The 18,550-nt window shown below is 37.6% G+C and overlaps 1 protein-coding gene across 1 annotated transcript in view; it reads right to left on the reverse strand.

Moving 5' to 3' along the window:
• Positions 1-18,550, reverse strand: part of ITFG1 (integrin alpha FG-GAP repeat containing 1) — a 242,724-nt gene that overhangs the window by 129,573 nt on the left and 94,601 nt on the right. Inside the window, exon 8 of the mRNA XM_075537119.1 lies at positions 9,379-9,460. Coding sequence (XP_075393234.1) covers positions 9,379-9,460 — 82 coding nt within the window. The remainder of the gene's footprint in view (positions 1-9,378; positions 9,461-18,550) is intronic.

The following is an 18,550-nucleotide window of genomic DNA, read 5'->3' on the forward strand; positions in this document are numbered from 1 at the left end:
CATTATAGTGGATGAGAACAGGAAAATGGGATTACTTTGTGATAATTCCTAAGGGAATGGATTAGCAGGGTAGAGGGATAGTTAGCAAAGGGCACATCCATCCATACATTTAAACTCTCCAATCTATCATTCAACTCTTTAAGTAGATGCAAGTTAATTACAAAGGAGCTATGTACCTAGCTATATCCAAGAAGTGCAAATGGCCTTTTGCTTATCCGTAGAGTTATTTATTCAAAATAAAAATGCAGAGTTGCAGAGGGAAGAAAATGGGTCAAAATAGAAGCCTGAGTTATTTGAAACCAGGGCAGAACATTTAGAAAAGAATGGCACTGCAATTGCCATAATTTATTCTCAGCCTACTATATAGTTCTGACTGACAGCAGGGAATTCCCCTCCGGTGCACTGTGCCAAAGAGAAATAAATCTCACCTATGCATTAGTCCTTCCCAGGCTATGAGTAAGTATCTGCAAGGTCTAAGAATAGTTTGGTGCCTATAATAATCAGTTTCACAGTACTGTGACAATCCAATAAGAACAAGATTAATGCAGGGTGAAATTCACAGGGCAGTTTTTTGAGTTACTTTAGGTACCATAGATTCATTCTATTAATTACTGCAGGCTTAGAGTGACAAGTATGTCAATTAAATTGTGGGTTACATTATAAAATGTTAAAAATATTGTCCATTAAATTATAAAATAGTGATGTAGTAATATAAAATATGATGCTATTCCACAGCAATATTTAAGCATTCAATAGTCAAGAGGCTAATTATTTTGCATACATTCATTTAAAATAAAAGCATAGTACAGTTTTAGAAAAGACCATGCCAGGTATAGTTTTACTCAATTAAATTCATACTCAAGTTTAGAGAGACAAGTAGCTACCATGTATAAGTCTGTACCTAAAATATTTTATTGACATTTACTCACATCATATACAGTTCAGTGGTTTGAATATATTAAAAAGAGATGTGCAATCATCACCTCAATCAATTTCAGGACATTTTCTTAATTCTTGTATGTACATAAAAGATTTGATTTCCTAATTTTCTTTCCTATTTGCAAATCGTAAAAGAAATGAAAGAAGCCTGATCTACTTTAAATGCTGGGTATGTATAAAATTTAGACCTTAATGTAGCAATTTTATTATTTTTATATAAATTACCACTGCTAATAAAAAAGCATTCAAAATATTTATCAGAATCACATCTGGGATTTGTGAATTATCAAGATAGGTACCCAATAAAAGCCTTTGCTAAAAGTATAAATGCAGAGACTAATTACTTTTGCTATGGCAACACTGCGCTGAAATAACCACAGTGACATGGAATGCAAGGAAAATATTAGAATACTCTGAGAGGACTGTGAAGATTAGAAGAATAAGAATACGATACATCTGATCACTTCATATGCCACATGGCAAACTGCATACACATAAAACATATCAGTTTTACATAAAAATTATAATAGCATTATCTTTCTTTGGTAGGATAATGGCAAAGAAGACAAAGGTGCAACAACTCCCTGTCCCCACCCTGGCCCTAAAACAGCATTGTTTTAACTCGTTAAAAAATTAGTCTCCCGAGACATAAAAAAAAAAAATAAAGCTCTGCAAGCACAGTTGTTGATCTCACTGTTAAATAATAAATATTATAGAAACTACATGATGGCAGTCACTGATTAGAGATCAGGAATTAGAAGAATGGAAATATGGGAAGTAAGACTCACAAATTTTAAAGATTGATGGTGTCCCTACAGAAATCAAGGCCTAATTCAAGACAACTTTTAATTTATTTTTTAAACAGTTTATTGGCACTTCATCCACATATCATATAATTCAATAGTTAAATCATATCAAGAAGAGTTATACAATCATTGCCACAATCAATTTTAGATAACTTTCTTCTTTGTATTCATTGTTATTAGTGTAAAAATTGTGCCAAAATATACATAACAAAACATTCTCAAACAACTTTGACATGTATAATTCAGTGCCAATGATTATACTCCATGCCGTGCAACCATTATTGATATCCCTCCCTTTCCATATTATTGAACCACCATTAACAAAAACTCAATGCCGTCTAAGCAAAAATCAGGATAATTTTTAATTAGCTCATTTAACTTCAATTAAAATGAGCACAAGTATTATATATTGGTCCTCATCATTCGAAGAAACTGGCTACAACAATGGCTCAAAGTGTTAACAACTGTGAGGCTGTCGCAGGAGTGGGCAGTGTTTCCTTCAGTTGTGCACAGAGTTCATTTGAAAACAGCTCAGCTGGACCTAACAATACAATGTGAAGGGCACTCAGAAGCTTTGGTTAGATGTTTTGGTTAGGTATAAAAAAATGAAAACTGACTACCATCAAGTCAATTCCTACTCAGAGTGACTCTATAGGACCAGGTAGATCTGCCCCTAGGTGTTTCCAAGACTGTAATTCTTTATGAAAATAGAAAACCACGTTTTTCTCCTGAGGCAGAGTTGGTGGTTTCTAACTGCTTATCAGGTGTATCACACCCAAACACATATTCACTATGTAATCAGGGCTCCTAATGTGTATCAGAGCTTCAGTTCTGAGAGCGAGGCTCTCAGAAGGCTAAGGTTACAGTCAAAGTCCAAAATCCATTTGAGTCTACACATAGATTAAGCCTCCATTAGATTGATATCATGGCTGCAACAATGGGCTCAAGCACAGGACCAATTGTGAGGATGGTAAAGGATCCAGCAATGCTTCGTTTTGTTGTGGTCCCTATGAGTGGAAACCAACTCAATGGCACCTAAAAACACCACCAACAAATTTCTTTCTGACCATTCACTGGCAATGTGAACCATCTTGCCCCAGGCAGAATGCAGTAGAAAAAAAGGTAACTATCAGCCCTAGCCAAAGATATAGTGCCAATCACAAGGATGGAATTGAGGTACTAGGGTCACATGGTCATGAGTCAGTTCCTGACTGCCTTGGTCTGAGGGTCCTAAATTGTTCTGTCTAGCTTAATGTACATACCAGTCATGGGCCCATTCCAATTTCTGCTATCTAGTCTGCAACTGCGATATATTTCTCTGCTGCCAATCATGCTTTGTGAGTTTCCTTTGCCCTCTCATTTATTATTTAAGCTGTCAGTTCTCTGAAAATGTTTGGACATCATGATGTTTTGAAACCAATGGCCTTCTTTCTCTGAATGAATTCTTTGGTCTTCGTTCTGTGTAAGACTTACTGTGTCCCTCAGATTCCTTAGCCCTCAAACCTAAACAGTGGTCTGAGTGGCTTAAAGAGAATAGGAGGAAAGTGAAACTGAAATGGACTTGGAGTCTTGCAACAAACAAGTTCACGTCAAACAGCGCAACACACACACACACACACACACACACACAAAAGGAAAAAGACTTACTGTGCCTATAAATTTTACCTGTATTTGAAGTCTCTTTTGTCCTCTATTATGTAAGATAATGGTTGAAGGTACTTAAGACACATGTTAAATTTGGGCCCAATTTTTTTTTAAAAAACATTTTATAAGGGGCTCATACAACTCTGATCACAATCCATACATATACGTACATCAATTGTATAAAGCACATCCGTACATTCTTTTCCCTAATCACTCTCAAAGCATTTGCTCTCCACTTATGCCCTTTGCATCAGGTCCTCTTTCCCCCCCCTCCCTTATGAGCCCTTGATAATTTATAGATTGTTATTTTGTCATATCTTGTCCTATCCAGAGTCTCCCTCCCCCCCCCCCTTCTCTGCCATCCATCTCCCAGGGAGGAGGTCACATGTGCCTTGTAATCAGTTCCCCCTTTCCATCCCACTCACCCTCAACTCTCCCAGCATCGCCCCTCACACCCCTGGTCCTGAAGGTATCGTCCACCCTGGATTCCCTGTACTTCCAGCTCCCATATGCCCCAGTGTACAACCTCTGCCCTATCCAGTCCTGCAAGGTAGAATTCAGATCATGGTAGTTGGGGGGAGGAAGCATCCAGGATCTGGGGGAAAGCTGTGTTCTTCATCGGTACTACCTCGCACCCTGACTGACCCATCTCCTCTCCTAAAGCCCTCTATGAGGGGATCTCCAGTGGCCGACACTTGGGCCTCGGGTCTCCACTCTGCACTTCCCCCTTCATTCACTATGGTATACACACACACACACACACACACACATATACACACACACATATACATATATATTCCTTTTTTTGCATGATGCCTTATACCTGGTCCTTTTGGCACCTCATGATCGCACTGGCTGGTGTGCTTCTTCCATGTAGGCTTTATTGCTTCTGAGCTAGATGGCCACTTGTTCACCTTCAAGCCTTTAAGACCCCAGACACTATCTCCTTCGATTGCCGGACACCATCAGCTTTCTTTGCCATATTTGCTTATGCACCCCTTTGTTTTCGGCAATCATATCATGGAGGTGTGCAGCCAATGATATGAATTTTTGTTCTTTGGTGCCTGCTAACTGATCCCTTCGGGACCACACGATCACACAGGTTGGTGTGTTCTTCCATGTGGACTTTGTTGCTTCTGAGCTAGATGGCCGCTTGTTTATCTTTAAGCCTTTAAGACCCCAGTCACTATCTCTTTTGATAGCCGGGCACCATCCGCTTTCTTCACCACATTTACTTGTTCACCCACTTTGGCTTCAGCAGTTGTGTCGGGAGAGTGAGCATCATAGAGTGCAAATTTAATAAAAGCAAGTATTCATGCATTGCTTGGGCCCAATTCTTAAAAATCAATGTCAATTCAATTAGTAGCCCCTATCCCCACCCGACCACCCATGATTTCTTTTCCTCATTGAGTACTTACAATGTGTTTAGCATTGTACCAGCCTCGAGAGGTACAAAATCAGAACCAGAAATGGAAAAGAAACAAATAGCTTCTCCTAAACACTGGTAGAGCACCACCCCATAGACCAGTGGCCTGAATATGAATTTCTAACCTACTAAACTCTGAGAAAATAAATTTCTGATAAAGCCACACGGTTCTGGTATTTCTGTTATAGCAGCAGTTAATAACTATGACAGTTACCAACTAGTATTCAAGCTAAATGTAAATTTAACGTTTGCCTACATGGCTCATCTGACTTATTTCCAGATCAAGCACCAACAAGAAACTATTTTAATTTGTCAGATTGTTGTCAAATATAATTAATTATAAAACAAAGGTATGTGTAATTGCTAAAATGTTATTATGAACTATGCATTTAAATTCTACTGTGGCTAATTTAAAATTAACATGGAAAATATTTTATCAAGCATTATAAAGACTCATAAAATAACTTTATAAGGTGGTTTCTTTCCCCTCTCTTTCATTCTAATGAAAATCTTTAATTATCTATTGTGCTAAGTACTGGGAATATTCAATTGAATTAAAATTGGTCTCAATCATCTGTTAACTGCTCCATATTTTTCAATATGTTAATCAATTTCATGGGTGATGTTTTCTATTTAATTAGTTCCTTTGCTTATTGTAGAATTATCTAGGAGACCTGACTGAAAATTTCTAGACTTCTCCATCAGGCTAGGTATTATTTCTTGCCCATGTTAAGGAAATCCTTGTGATACTCTTATACATAAGAGTCAGGCTCAGATTTGGGTATGTCTGTGTAAGCTCGCGCGTGTGTGTGTGGACATTGTATAGGATTTGTTTTCCCCATTAGTTTTATTGATTTTTACTATATTCTGGTATCATATACAAAATTAATATGTTTACTCTAAGTCTGGCCCCATATTATTCATTTTGATAGAAAAGATATACCTATTTTTATTGACTATAATTCAGTGAGGAAATACCTGACTTGTTGAAATTCTAGAGTTTTCTATTCTGAGTTCACTTAGAAACAGACTCACCACTAATATACAGGTAGCTCTAATATATAGCATGGTAGGGCAAGACACACACATGTCATTTAGTAGATACACATTTTTTAGGGCGGGGGAATCAGACAATTGGGTAATAAGAGATTGGATGGCATATTTGCACTGCATTATCTTTGAGTACATTTGACTATTTAAAAAATCATTTTATTTGGGGTTCTTAGAGCTTTTATAACAACCATATAACAATTGTATCAAGCTATTTTCTTCACCCCTGGTCTAAAGGGGTTTTGTGCAGCAGATTTACCCCACGCAGTATGTCTTTTGACTTTTTGGTTGCTGCTTCCATGGGTATTGCTTATGAATCCATACAAGACAATATCCTTGGCAACTTCAACCATTTCTCCTATTGGAGACATTACTTACCCATTGGTTCAGTTGTGAGAATTTTGGTCTTCCTTACTTTGTTATAACCCACACTGAAGGCTAAAAAAATCCTTGATCTTTATCAGCAAGTGCTTCAGGCCCTACTCATTTTCAGCAAGCAAGGTTGTATCATTTGCATATCTCAGGTTGTTAATAAGGCTTCCTCCAATCCTGATGCCACACTCTTCTTCATACAACCCAGCTTCTCGGATTTGTTCAGCATACAGACTGAACAAGTATGGCGAGAGGATACAACCTTGATGCCCACCTTTTCTGATTGTAAACCATGCAGCATTCTCTTGTTCTGTTCACACAACTGTCACTTGATCCAGGTATAAGTTCTGCATGAGCACCATGAGGTGTTCTGGAATTCCCATTCTTCTCAATATTATCCATAGTTTATTATGATTCACACACATGAATGTCTTTGCATATGAAACACAAGTAAGTATCTTTGTAGTATTCTCTGCTGTGAACCAAGATCCATGATATCAGCTATGACATCTTTTGTTTCATGTCCTCTTCTGAATCCAGCCTAAACTTCTGGTAGTTCCCTGTCAACCTACTGTTGCAACTGTTATTGTTGGATGATCGTAAGCAAAATTCTATTTGAGTGTGATATCAATTATATTGTCCTACAGTTTGTGCATTCTCTTGGGTGACCTTCTTTGGAATGGGAACAAATATGCCTTCCAACTTTGCGGACATTGACGCATGAGTGCGTCCAGTGCTTCCTCAACTTGCTGAAACATTTCAATTGGTATTCTACCCATTCCCGGAGCCTTGTTTTTATGGCTAATGCATTCAGTGCAGCTTGAACTTCCTCCTTTAGCACCACTGGTTCTTGCTCATATGCCACATACTGAAATGGTGGAATGTCATGTGGTCTGTTTGGTACAGTGACTCTTGAATTCTTTCCATCTTCTCTTAATGCTTCCTGTATCAGTCAATATTTTGTCGACAGAATCTTTCAGAATTGCAGCTTGGGGCTTGAATTTTTCCTTGAGTTCTTTCAGTTTCAGATATGCTGAAACTGAGCCTGTTCTTCCCTTTTGGTTTTCTAATTGTAGGCCATTGCACATTTCATTATAATATTTGTCTTTGTCTTTTTGGGCTAACCTTTGAAAATTTCTACTCATTTCCTTAACTTCATGCTTTTTTTCCATTTGCTCTATCTCCTGTATGAATAAGTAAGTTTCTGAGTCTCTTCTGACATCCATTTTGATCTTTTCTTTCCTGTCTTCTTAATGGCCTTTTTCTTTCTTCAAGAGTGATATTCTTGATGTCTTCCCACAGCTCATCAGGTCTTCCTTCACTAGTGTAACATGTCAGTTAGATTGTCCTACTGTGGTGGCTTGTGCGTTGTCATGCTGGAAGCAAAGACTAAGGTGCACCTGACCCAAGGCATGGTATTTTTATTGTCTCATATACATGTAAGAGTGGGACAATGCATAAAGAAGAGTGAAACAGAATTGAAGTGTCTGAATCATGATATTGGTGAAGAATATGAAATATGCTAGGAACTGTTAGAAGAACTGCAACCCGAACACTCCTTAGAAGGATTGTGTATTCTGGACATGCTACCAGGAGGTAACAGTCCTTCGAGAAGAGTACCATGCTTGGTGAAATAGAGGATCCAAGACATGGACTGACACAGTGTCTTCAACAATGTACTGAAACAGTAATGATTATGAGTATGGAATGCGGCTGAACAGTATTCTGTTCTATTTATACATGTAGTTGTTATGAATCAGGACTGACTTGATAGTCCCTACCAACAACAATCCAGCTAATAAAATCAACCATGAAATTAAATATAATAAACAAATAAATAAGTAGAAAAATTTTCTATCAATCAAGAAATAAAATAAAATGAAAACAGTTAATGCATTCTATCATTTGACTATCTGCATAAGAAACTAAACTACCCATCAAAATTTTACTCAAAACTAAGAATATTCATCTAAGTAAATTAAAATACAGAAAAAAACAGTGCTGAATGTCTTTTATATAACACTATCAGACCTCCTTGCTTTTGCTGCCCTGGATTAACTTAGATGCCTATCACATTGCACAGTTCATTTAGGGTACTAAGTAAAGAGAGACAACAGTTAAAATTTACGTAAGTCTAAAAGAAGAACTCAAACTACATACATAATTCTTTGTACTCAAATTATGATACCGACACTGAATTTTATTCACATTGTACTAAAAATTAATAGCCTTGTAATATAGATATTAGCAACATTCCCATATTTTAAATGAGGGCATGGAGATTTATGGATGTGGTATCATCTCATCTGCATTTTAAAGTAAAAATTTGGTATTTGTTGGCAGAATGATGGAACAGCAGGATCACAGTGAGCTTCTAATATCTTTTAGGAGGTTTCCTAGAATACTTCTATGATTAAAAAAAATCCTTTTTGACAGTAACCTGGACAAATGGTAGGAGACCTGGTTGTGTAGTGGTTACAAGTTGGGGTGCTAACCTCAAGGTCAGCAGTTAAAAACCACCAGCTGCTCCTTGGGACAAAGATGGGCTTGCTATTCCCATAAAGAGTTACAGTCTCAGAAACCCAGAGGGAGAGTTCTACCCTAGACAATAGGGTCACTGAGTCAGCATCAACTACATGACAGCAAGTTTGTTTTTCCTGTATTGATAAATGAGAGTTAAATAGATTTTGGAGGTTCCGATCAGAAACTTGATTTTTTTGGGGCAGAGTTTTAGAAAAAACCAGAAATCTTTATGTCCTTTGGTGGAAAACTCCTAATTGAAATTAGATTTTTTTTAGGAATGAAAATGTAATTAAAAGATAGCTTTAATGTTCAGTTTTTATGAGTTCAGATTAAAACCCCCAATTTTCTGTTTCATATTTTTATCATTTCCTTTTTCTGTTCCATATTCTTCTTATATATTATTAATAATAACTAATTTTTATATTCACTAGAAAATCCTTAATAGGCTTCCTTATTTTGCATATCATAAATTACATCTTATTGTATTTGTGAACTGACCACATGCTACAAGAACAGGCATCTATAAATCTACAATAATTATAAAAACACTAAAGTTATATCTAATTTGTGACCGGGCAAAAAAGAGACAAGGAATATGGAAAGTGACACAAATCTTACCAAAGTCTGCAAAGGCTGACTGTCCAATCACTGCCATATCTTGAGGTGTTTCAAGAGTACTACTGACAGAAAAATTGCCATCCTGTTGAAAACAGAGCATTTGGATTAGAGCGTCACATTTCCAATGCTGGGAGTGGACAGAACACTTTAAGAGAGATAGGGAAATTATTATTTCCCAATAAATAATTTAACACTATGGTATTGCATAAACTTCATCTTATCACCTACTCTACTTTTATCATAAAAGAAAACATCATAAAGTAATGAAGATGACCATTTTGAGTGTTTTCCTTGCCATCAACTCGGGCATGATATTCTTTATCAACTCAGCATCATAGTTTCAGACATAATGAGTGTCTTCTACTTTTAAGTACAGTATAGTTGGCTTTGTGAATGTAAAGAAGTATGAAGCATAGTTCCTATCTTCTGAGAGCTCAGAACTCATTTGGGAAATGGTATATACGTCAAGAAGGCAAGTTTTCTTAAGGTAACATATAAATACCTCAAAAATGAAACTCACTGCTCTCCCAACTCATAGCCACAATCATTAAGTTTTACAGATGTCAAGGAAAGAATGTTCTGTGTTGGGAACAATTAGGAGAGGTGACAAATGAAGACAGAATTTCATTTATTTTTAAAGGTCAATTCATTTTCAACTCAAGTTTATGCATCAATGAGAAGAGAAACACAGGCTTACAACATCTGCCACATAGTATCCAGGGGCAGTTAACCTAAACACAAAAGGAGAATCCATAGGGGATCCTTCATTCTAGTTACCTTTTCTAAAATGGAGTTGTATACATTTGACTTCCCTAAATTAGATACATTAATTTCTTTCCTTTTCATAATTTTAGATCGCACATACAAAACATAAGTCAAAACACCGGATTTAAGATTACGGCCTCTCAATTTTATAGAGCTCTCTTCTTATCACCAGCAACTCTATTCACTGTTTCATATGCTTGCTCTGATTCATATACATGGACATGTTAAAAAAAATTCCTCTTTTTGTTCCTCTGTAAGTCAAGTACTGAGAAATCATTTCTGGCACTTACAGAGAAAGGCATCGGCATAAAGAAAGCATATGCACCAACTACTTTCAAGCCATGCGCTAAGTGAGTAAGATTTGCAGCTGACAGCCATTTTCCAGCCATTTAAATAGGTTATTTAAATGGTTGTAAAATATGCAGGATATGTTTCTGTTACCATTACTAAAGCACTTTGTGTACATTTCATATTATTTTCTATATAATTTTAATTTATGTGTATATTAAACCTTAGGGTGCCTTCTTTTGGCTTGCCTACTAACTGAAATTACATTACAGAAATTATAGTAAAGTTCAAAATCTCTGGATGAAATCTCTGCATTTTTCTGAAATACAAAAGCACATGATTAAAATGTCAAGTGCATTTGGATTTTAAAAAGATCACAGTACTGGGAATATAGAGGTTACAATGTTTCCTGAATGAATGGTAAAAACTTTTCTTAAACTATATGACTCATTTGATATATGCCTTATTATTAATTCATTACACTGACTTGACTGAGTAAATGACTCCACTGAAGTTCAGTTTACTTTGATATGGAATTCTGAAATATAAACTTATCTGAAGTCTCTAAATATAAACTCATATGTATCTTCTTCAAGAGACATCAAGTATTTGTCAGATAATAAGCTCCCATCCTATGTCTAAGATTCCATACTCACATTGTACATCAACGAAAGAACAAAAAGATTTTTCTAATTGTTGGAGAAAGATAATATATTTGTTGGAAACCGAGAACTGGGAAGAATGTGGACAAATTCTCTATGCATATAATGAAGAGTCTGAGAGGCAGACTCTGGTGAAGGCCTTTGCATTAGTGAGCTGGAGATGAATCCCAGTCACATTCTCCTAACTGGTTATTCCCCATAATGTCCCCATAACAACGCCAATTTTAAGATGTGCTTGCAAGCCCATGGTTGCTACTATATGCTTGAAGGTTAACTGCCTGAAGGCTGTCTGCAGTGATCAGACCACTCCACCCTAAGTACGGCTTACTCCCTCCTGATAAGAATCATACATTGCTCCCCTGAAGAAGAGCTCCGGAAACCTAAGGTCAAGCCAGCTCAGGGATGACCAAGGTTAAGCTGCCATCTTAAATCTAGAACCCACCCATCTTGTTATGCATATACCCTCGAACACATCCCCCTTCCTGTTATGTATGTGTATGATGTGACTTGCATTTCTGAGATTATATAAGTCACTGAGAGAATACATTCGCTTTCTCTCTTGATCCTGCCATCGGAAGACATGAGCCCATGTCTCACCTTGTCTGCCTTGTCTAATCTTTCTTTAATTTGCCCCTCAATTATACTACCACCCCTTAGGACCCATTCAGTTTTGGAGGCTGGTCCCCCACATATATAGGTCCTAGAGAACCTAAGGCATATTTTGGGTATGACAGAATTAGAGGAAAAGACTACAGTACATGAATTTAATTTCCCATTACCATTACTTGTTGTTTACTCTGGTGGCCATACAAATCCATGTAATTTAATATCTATTCAAATTAGTCTTATTTACATATTACCTCATAAACATAATTAAACAAACTGCATCATCACGTTGATATTCTCATTGATACTCGATTTTTAAATGGGTTGTGACTAGTTCTTTTCAAAGATAAGGCTGCTAGGTAGCTATTTCATATAAGAAAGGAGAACATGGAATCAATATTCTTTTTCATTCGGAACACACAGGTGTGCTGGGGAGCAGAACAGCACTGGATCAGGAGTTAGATGACATGGGTATAGATCCGTTTCCATTAATGAGCTGTGTCACCAGGGGATAGTCACTTATGCGCAGGCTCATGAGTTTTCCACCGTTCATCAAGGCTTTGGGGATGATAAAATGGAATGATACACATGAAAGTGTTAGGCAAAATGTACAGGTCCAGGCATTTCTATGACGACTATCTTGTGTTTAAGAGTTACAAGTACTATTTTTCGAGGGTGCTATCTTTCTATCATGCTATTCTTACTGGCCTCCATTGTTTGTCTGAAATTCACAGTTGAGCCAACTCACTAGGAATTTTATGGAAGTTATATCCTTATTTATTGTCCACCTGGTTTCTAGAATTTCTGTGCTATGACTTCAGGGTAGGAACACTTCCCATTTCAACTCCTAGTTTCATTATTTACTAGCCCAGAGGCTGGAATTGAGTTTGTTTTACTTTAAGTATCCGTTTATTGAACAATTTCACTTACAGAGAAAAACATTTAAACAATATTTTAATGGGGACTAAAATACATATCACATTTTTATGAACACATTGTGTATAAACTTGGGGGTACACATTGCCTAGAGCATAATATACATCCAGTTACTGAATAAGAATAAGAAGTAGTAACCAGTAATATTACTAGTTATGCTATCACAACAACAATCATCCGTGCACCTACAAACACAATAATAGGAAACATTTTGCAATTTCCTGTTTTAATTCTAACCACAAGTGCTATGTTATAGCAAGTACTCATTCATGGATTACTGTTTGTGTTTTGGTATATCTGTTTTAATATTTAATGTTAAAACTATAATATTTATACTGTTAAAAATAACTAGAAAGCAATACATGATGTTTATTATGGACCCTTATCATTATGCATAGGATATTAGTGGTTATCAAGTGCTTCAACACCTGTAGTGATAGTGGAAATGTTTACAAACACTTTTTGAATGTCACCATTGAGAGAAAGGGGCAGTACTAAAATCATGTGGGCAGAAGATAGCAGAAATATTGCAGCACAATATGAAATGCGTGGAATAGCTCCCTAAGAAATAATTACCTGGTCCAATATGTTGCAGTTCTGAGACTGAGAAAGTCTGACATAAGGAGTTGTGGGTATTATTCAAAGGCTTGACTTCGGCAATCTTCACCAACATCTCTTCCCAAATTTATGACATTTATCTATTGTCTTCTTTGAGGTCTAATCTTATACTCTCATTTCTTGACTAGTCGTTTATCAGCAATACATTTTATTTCCTCTGCCTAAACTTACTTATCTTGTGACCAGCATAAAACCCAGGGCACCCTCCTGTCTTCTCATACCTACCGCTTCTTTTTCATTCCCAATATTTTAACTTCTTTAATCATTGATTGGGAGAAATATGGGGCTTTCTATTGCCATAAACTATTGGAAACTCACAAGGGCAGTTCTATCCTGTCCTACAGGGTCGTTATGAGTCACCATCGACTCGGTGGCAGTAAGTAGCTAATCATTACATATTTTCTAGAAAATCTGACTAAGTTATCTGCTACCTCCAGATTTTCCATGCCAACCCGTCTGATCTACAGCAGCGAGATTCATCGCAATAATGAAAGTTTCATACATCTTCCACATAATTCTTTTATATGTTCCCAACAGATTTTTTCAAAAATTGACATTAGTTTAGAAGATGAGATCTTTGCTGATCTTGTCTAAACTAATCTTTCTAACATTCCTTCAAATGTCTCATGTTTTGATCTGAATCAGTCCCTTTTCACTTCTTAGGTATGTCCTGGTCTCAGGTTTTTTCCTAACTTAATACACTTCTTTGCCTACCTTTTCTTTCTTCCTCCCAGCCACTAAATTCCTGCTCTTCTAAACAAGCCACATCAAATGCACATCTCCCTTTAAGCCAGTGTTTCTCAACCTTCCTAATGCTGTGACCCTTTCATACGGTTCCTCATGTGGTGGTGACCCCCAACCATAAAATTATTTCCGTTGCTACTTCATAACTGTAATTTTGCTACTGTGATGAATCAGGCGACCCCTGTGAAAGGGTCGTTTGACCCCCAAATGGATTGGGATCCACAGGTTGAGAACTGCTGCTTTAAGTCTTTATCTAATCTTGGATAGTTCAGGTAGAAGCTACCTTACCATCCCTTTAAAACAATTTTATAACATGATATTTATACAAACTAGTCTGACTTTCTTGTTCCCTCCCCCTGTTAGTACATTACTAGTATGTTAATGCTCATACTTCTAATGGAAAATGTTCCTCCATTTTCTGTAAACTATCTGAAGTAGTAGGTAATTTTGAGTCCACCTTTCCATGTTGTTAGATGCAATTGAGTTGGTGCCAACCCATAGTGACCCTATGCACAACAGAATGAATCACAGCCGGGTATGGGACAATCCTCACAATTATTCTCGTGCTTGATGACATAGTTGCAGCCACTGTGTCAATCTATCTTATTGAGGGCCTTTCTCTTTTTCACTGTCCCTCTACTTTACCAAACATGATGTCCTTCCCCAGGGACTGTTCTCCTCTGACAAAATGCCCACAGTATGTAAGGTATACCATCTTTGTCTCTAAGGAGCATCCTGGCCTGACTTCTTCCAGTACAGACTGGTTTGTCCTTTTTTCAGTCCGTGGCACTTACAATATTCTTCCCCAGCACCACACTTCAAATGCATACATTCTTCTTTTGTCTTCTTTATTCAACTTTCACATGTATATGAGAACCTGGGTCAGGTGCACCTTTGTCCTCAAAGTTAGTTCTGGCTTTTCAATACTCTTCAGAGCTCTGTGCACCAGATGTCCTTAATGTTGCGTGTCTCTTGAGCTCTTGACTGCGGCTTCCATGAGCACTGACTGTGGATCCAAGCAAGTCAACATCCTTGACAACTTCTATCTTTTCTTCGTTTATCATGATGTTATCCATTGGTCCAGTTGTGAGGAATTTTATTTTCTTTACATTGATTTATAATCCACATTGAAGGCTACAAATGTTGATCTTCATCAGCAAGTGCTGCAAGTATTCCTTGCTTTCAGCACGCAAGGTTGTGGCATCTGAATATCGCAGCTTGTTATTAAGCTTTCCTCCAATCCTGATGCCACTTCCTTCTTCATAAGATCCAGCTTCACTGATCATTTGTTCAGCATATCGACTGAACAAGTATGTTAGTCTGGGTTGAGTAGAGAAACAAATCGTACACACACACACACACACACACACACACACACACACACACACATACACACAAAAGAAAGAGCTTTATATGAAGAGCAATTGTATATTAAGAAAACATCCCAGCTCAGTCCAGATCAGGTTCATAAATCTAATATTAGCCCATATGTCTGATATCAATCTATAAATTCTTCTTCAAACTCACATAACACATGTAATGGCACTGAATGCCGGAAGATCTTCAGGCCAGCGGGTGTAAAGTTTTGTGGGTCCAGTAGTGGTGTAAGCTTCTCTGTGCTGGCATGGGTCTCCATGTGGCTTCTCCAGCTGCAGGGCATTAGCATATCTCCATGTCTTTTCAGCAGGAATGTCTTGAAGGAATTGAGCAGGTGTCCCACCTCCAGCGAGCTATTTATGTCCTTAGCATCTCCAAATGAGGTCATCAAGCTTCAAGCTGATTGACAGGCTAAACTCCACCCCTTTACTCTCAATAATCTCAAATTGACAACAAATTATGTAACTACCACAACAAATAACTCTGACAGAGACCTTTATTGATTTTAAACCATGCAGTATTCCCTTGCTCTGTTTGAACAACTGCAAACAGGTACAAGTAGCAAGAGCACAACGAACAGCTTTGGAATTCCCATTTCCTCAGAGTTATCCATAGTTTGCTATGATCCAAACAGCTGAAAGCCTTAGCACAGTCAATGAAACACAAGTCAACATTTTTCTTGCACTCTACCCTTTGAGTCAAGATCCATCTGAAATCAGCAATGATATCCCTTGTTTCACGCTTCTTCCGAACCCAGTCTACACCTTTGGTAACTCCTTGTCAAAGTACTGCTATAACCATTCTTGTATGATCTTAATCAAAATTTCACTTGCATGTGATATTAGCGATATTGTTCTCTAATTTAAGCATTCTGTTGGGACATTTTTCTTTGGAATTGGTACAAATAAGGATCTCTTCCAATTAATTGGCCAAGTGACTGTCTTTCAAATCTCTTGGCATAGACAAATGAGTGCTTCCTTCACTTGTATTAATGATTTATTGTTAACATGCTGTGTGGTAATTATATAATTTTATGTCAATTTGAAAATATATAAAATTAGCTAACAGTCAGATGATGCCATTTTGTGGGCATGGTCTAAGGAGGGCCCTATCTCTCTGCCTTAACATTCTTGCTTTCTGACTCAGAGCCGCCAGCGCTCTGTCATATTTCCACAAAATTTGGGTCTATATGACTTTGCACCCACCAGTTTGTGATTCACCTCTATTCTGCATCATTGTATACAATACAACTGCATGAGTCTGAAAAGGGACTTGGGAACTACTATCAGACTTAAAAACTTGAGCTAGACTGGGCTGAGATGTTTTCTTGATATATAATTTATTTTTGATATAAAGTTCTTTCTTATACATATTTTTGTGTCACTGAATTTGTTTCTCTAGTCAACCCGGTATAACATACATGTGTAACCCATTAATCCAGATATTTACAGAATAGGACTTAATCCCTCAGTTCAATAATCAATTATTAATTTTCTTTAAAGAGGACAATAATAAAGGGGGGAAAATCCCAACCAAAATATACCCTCTTTACAAAGATTTACCTCCTATTGAGTTGCTTCACTGAGTTGTATTAAATCAGTCTAGCCTAAGTGTATAACATATTCTTAAGAAAGTTTCATGTCTACTATATCCCTAAAAAACAGCTATGATACTATGAAAACACCGCGAGAGGTGGAGGGATCTGGAAGACATTATGCTGAGTGAAGTCAGTCAATCAAAAAAGGGACAAGCAGCAGGTCAGCACAATCTCAAGCTTGTAGGGCATGAAGTCTGCTGCCCAGCGGGGCCAGAAAGCCTGGTAGAGAATCTGACTGGTGCCAATGAACCAAACATCATCTGGTCAAGATAAGTATTTTGAAGGTCACATTGCCAGAGGGCCCTCACATTAACTGGGATCAAATGGTCCAGGGAGGGGAAAGGGATTGTTGTCTACTGAATGGCTGCCATGCAAAGCTATGAGGAGGGTCCTCCAGACAAACAGACAGCCCTATAAGAGGTATGAGGGACACTGATGGGAAAATCAAGTCAGGAGACGGAAAACAGGGCAAACATGTCTGGGGGAACAGCAACGCATGACTGTCAGTAGGCCATGCGGGAGGACTGACCTCCAGTGGCGGCCGGGGGGGGGGGGGAGAATGACTGAAAGTACATTTGTGGGGGGAAGTATCTCTGGTGGTATGCACTGAAATGGCCCCATTGACCTGGGCTTCTTGGTGCATTGCTGGAACACTGAATCCTGGATCTTTAAGGTGCACGTTAAGCTCCAGAAGCTGCGTTCATGAGATCCAATGCTAAATTTCCACTGGGTAAACGGAATTCTACCTCTGACACACTTTTAGCCTGAGAACATAAGTTGGAAAATACACAGTGTCTGAGGAAGTGGAAGACAGCTGTACCAAGATTGTTGTAGGCAGGCAAACATGGTCTTGCTACATCAAAGCCCCATATGCTATATGAAGATATTTATTATTCTGGCAAACCTGTGACTAACATTCTCTATGATTATTATTGTAAATTTACCTGACAATTATCTCTCATTGTTTGTGTAAATAGTAAACAGCCATGAAAAGATTGATTCTGTACAAGTGACTGATTCAGGTGTTAGCTTACATTGGCCCCAATCCCTCTCTGAAGAGGACTTTAAAAAATTAGTTCTAGGGACTATTCAAAGGCAACATCAAGGGATGATCATTATACCCCAGGAGGGTTGATTGATAAGAACTGCTACCATAAATTATCAAGGAGGTTTTGAAAGGTAGGCAAAGGCAGATAAATAACAAACAACAACAAAACACAGATCCAGGAATGGGTTTTGGGCTCACATTAAATCCTAGCTTCAACTTAAGAACAATTAATTCTTACATCCTGGCCCTGCTTGATACTTGTTTTCCGGATGGGAACAGAAAATACGGTGCTATAGAAAAATGTGGTGAATAAATTAGATGGTGCCTGGCTATCAGATAAAACAGTGTCTGGAGTCTTAGATGCTTGTCTCCAAACAAGCAGTTATCCATGTCGGATGGCAATTAAGTCCACATGGAATAAATAAGCACCTAAAGATTGTAATTCAGAAGTTGAGGAGGAATTAATGTCAGAGCCTGAACTGTGAGAATCAGTTTCAGAAGAATAGAGATGACAGTAGGAGCCCAAGATAT

Source organism: Tenrec ecaudatus, chromosome 18 (genome assembly GCF_050624435.1).
Source record: "Tenrec ecaudatus isolate mTenEca1 chromosome 18, mTenEca1.hap1, whole genome shotgun sequence".
In the NCBI taxonomy this organism is placed as follows: Eukaryota; Metazoa; Chordata; class Mammalia; order Afrosoricida; family Tenrecidae; genus Tenrec; species Tenrec ecaudatus.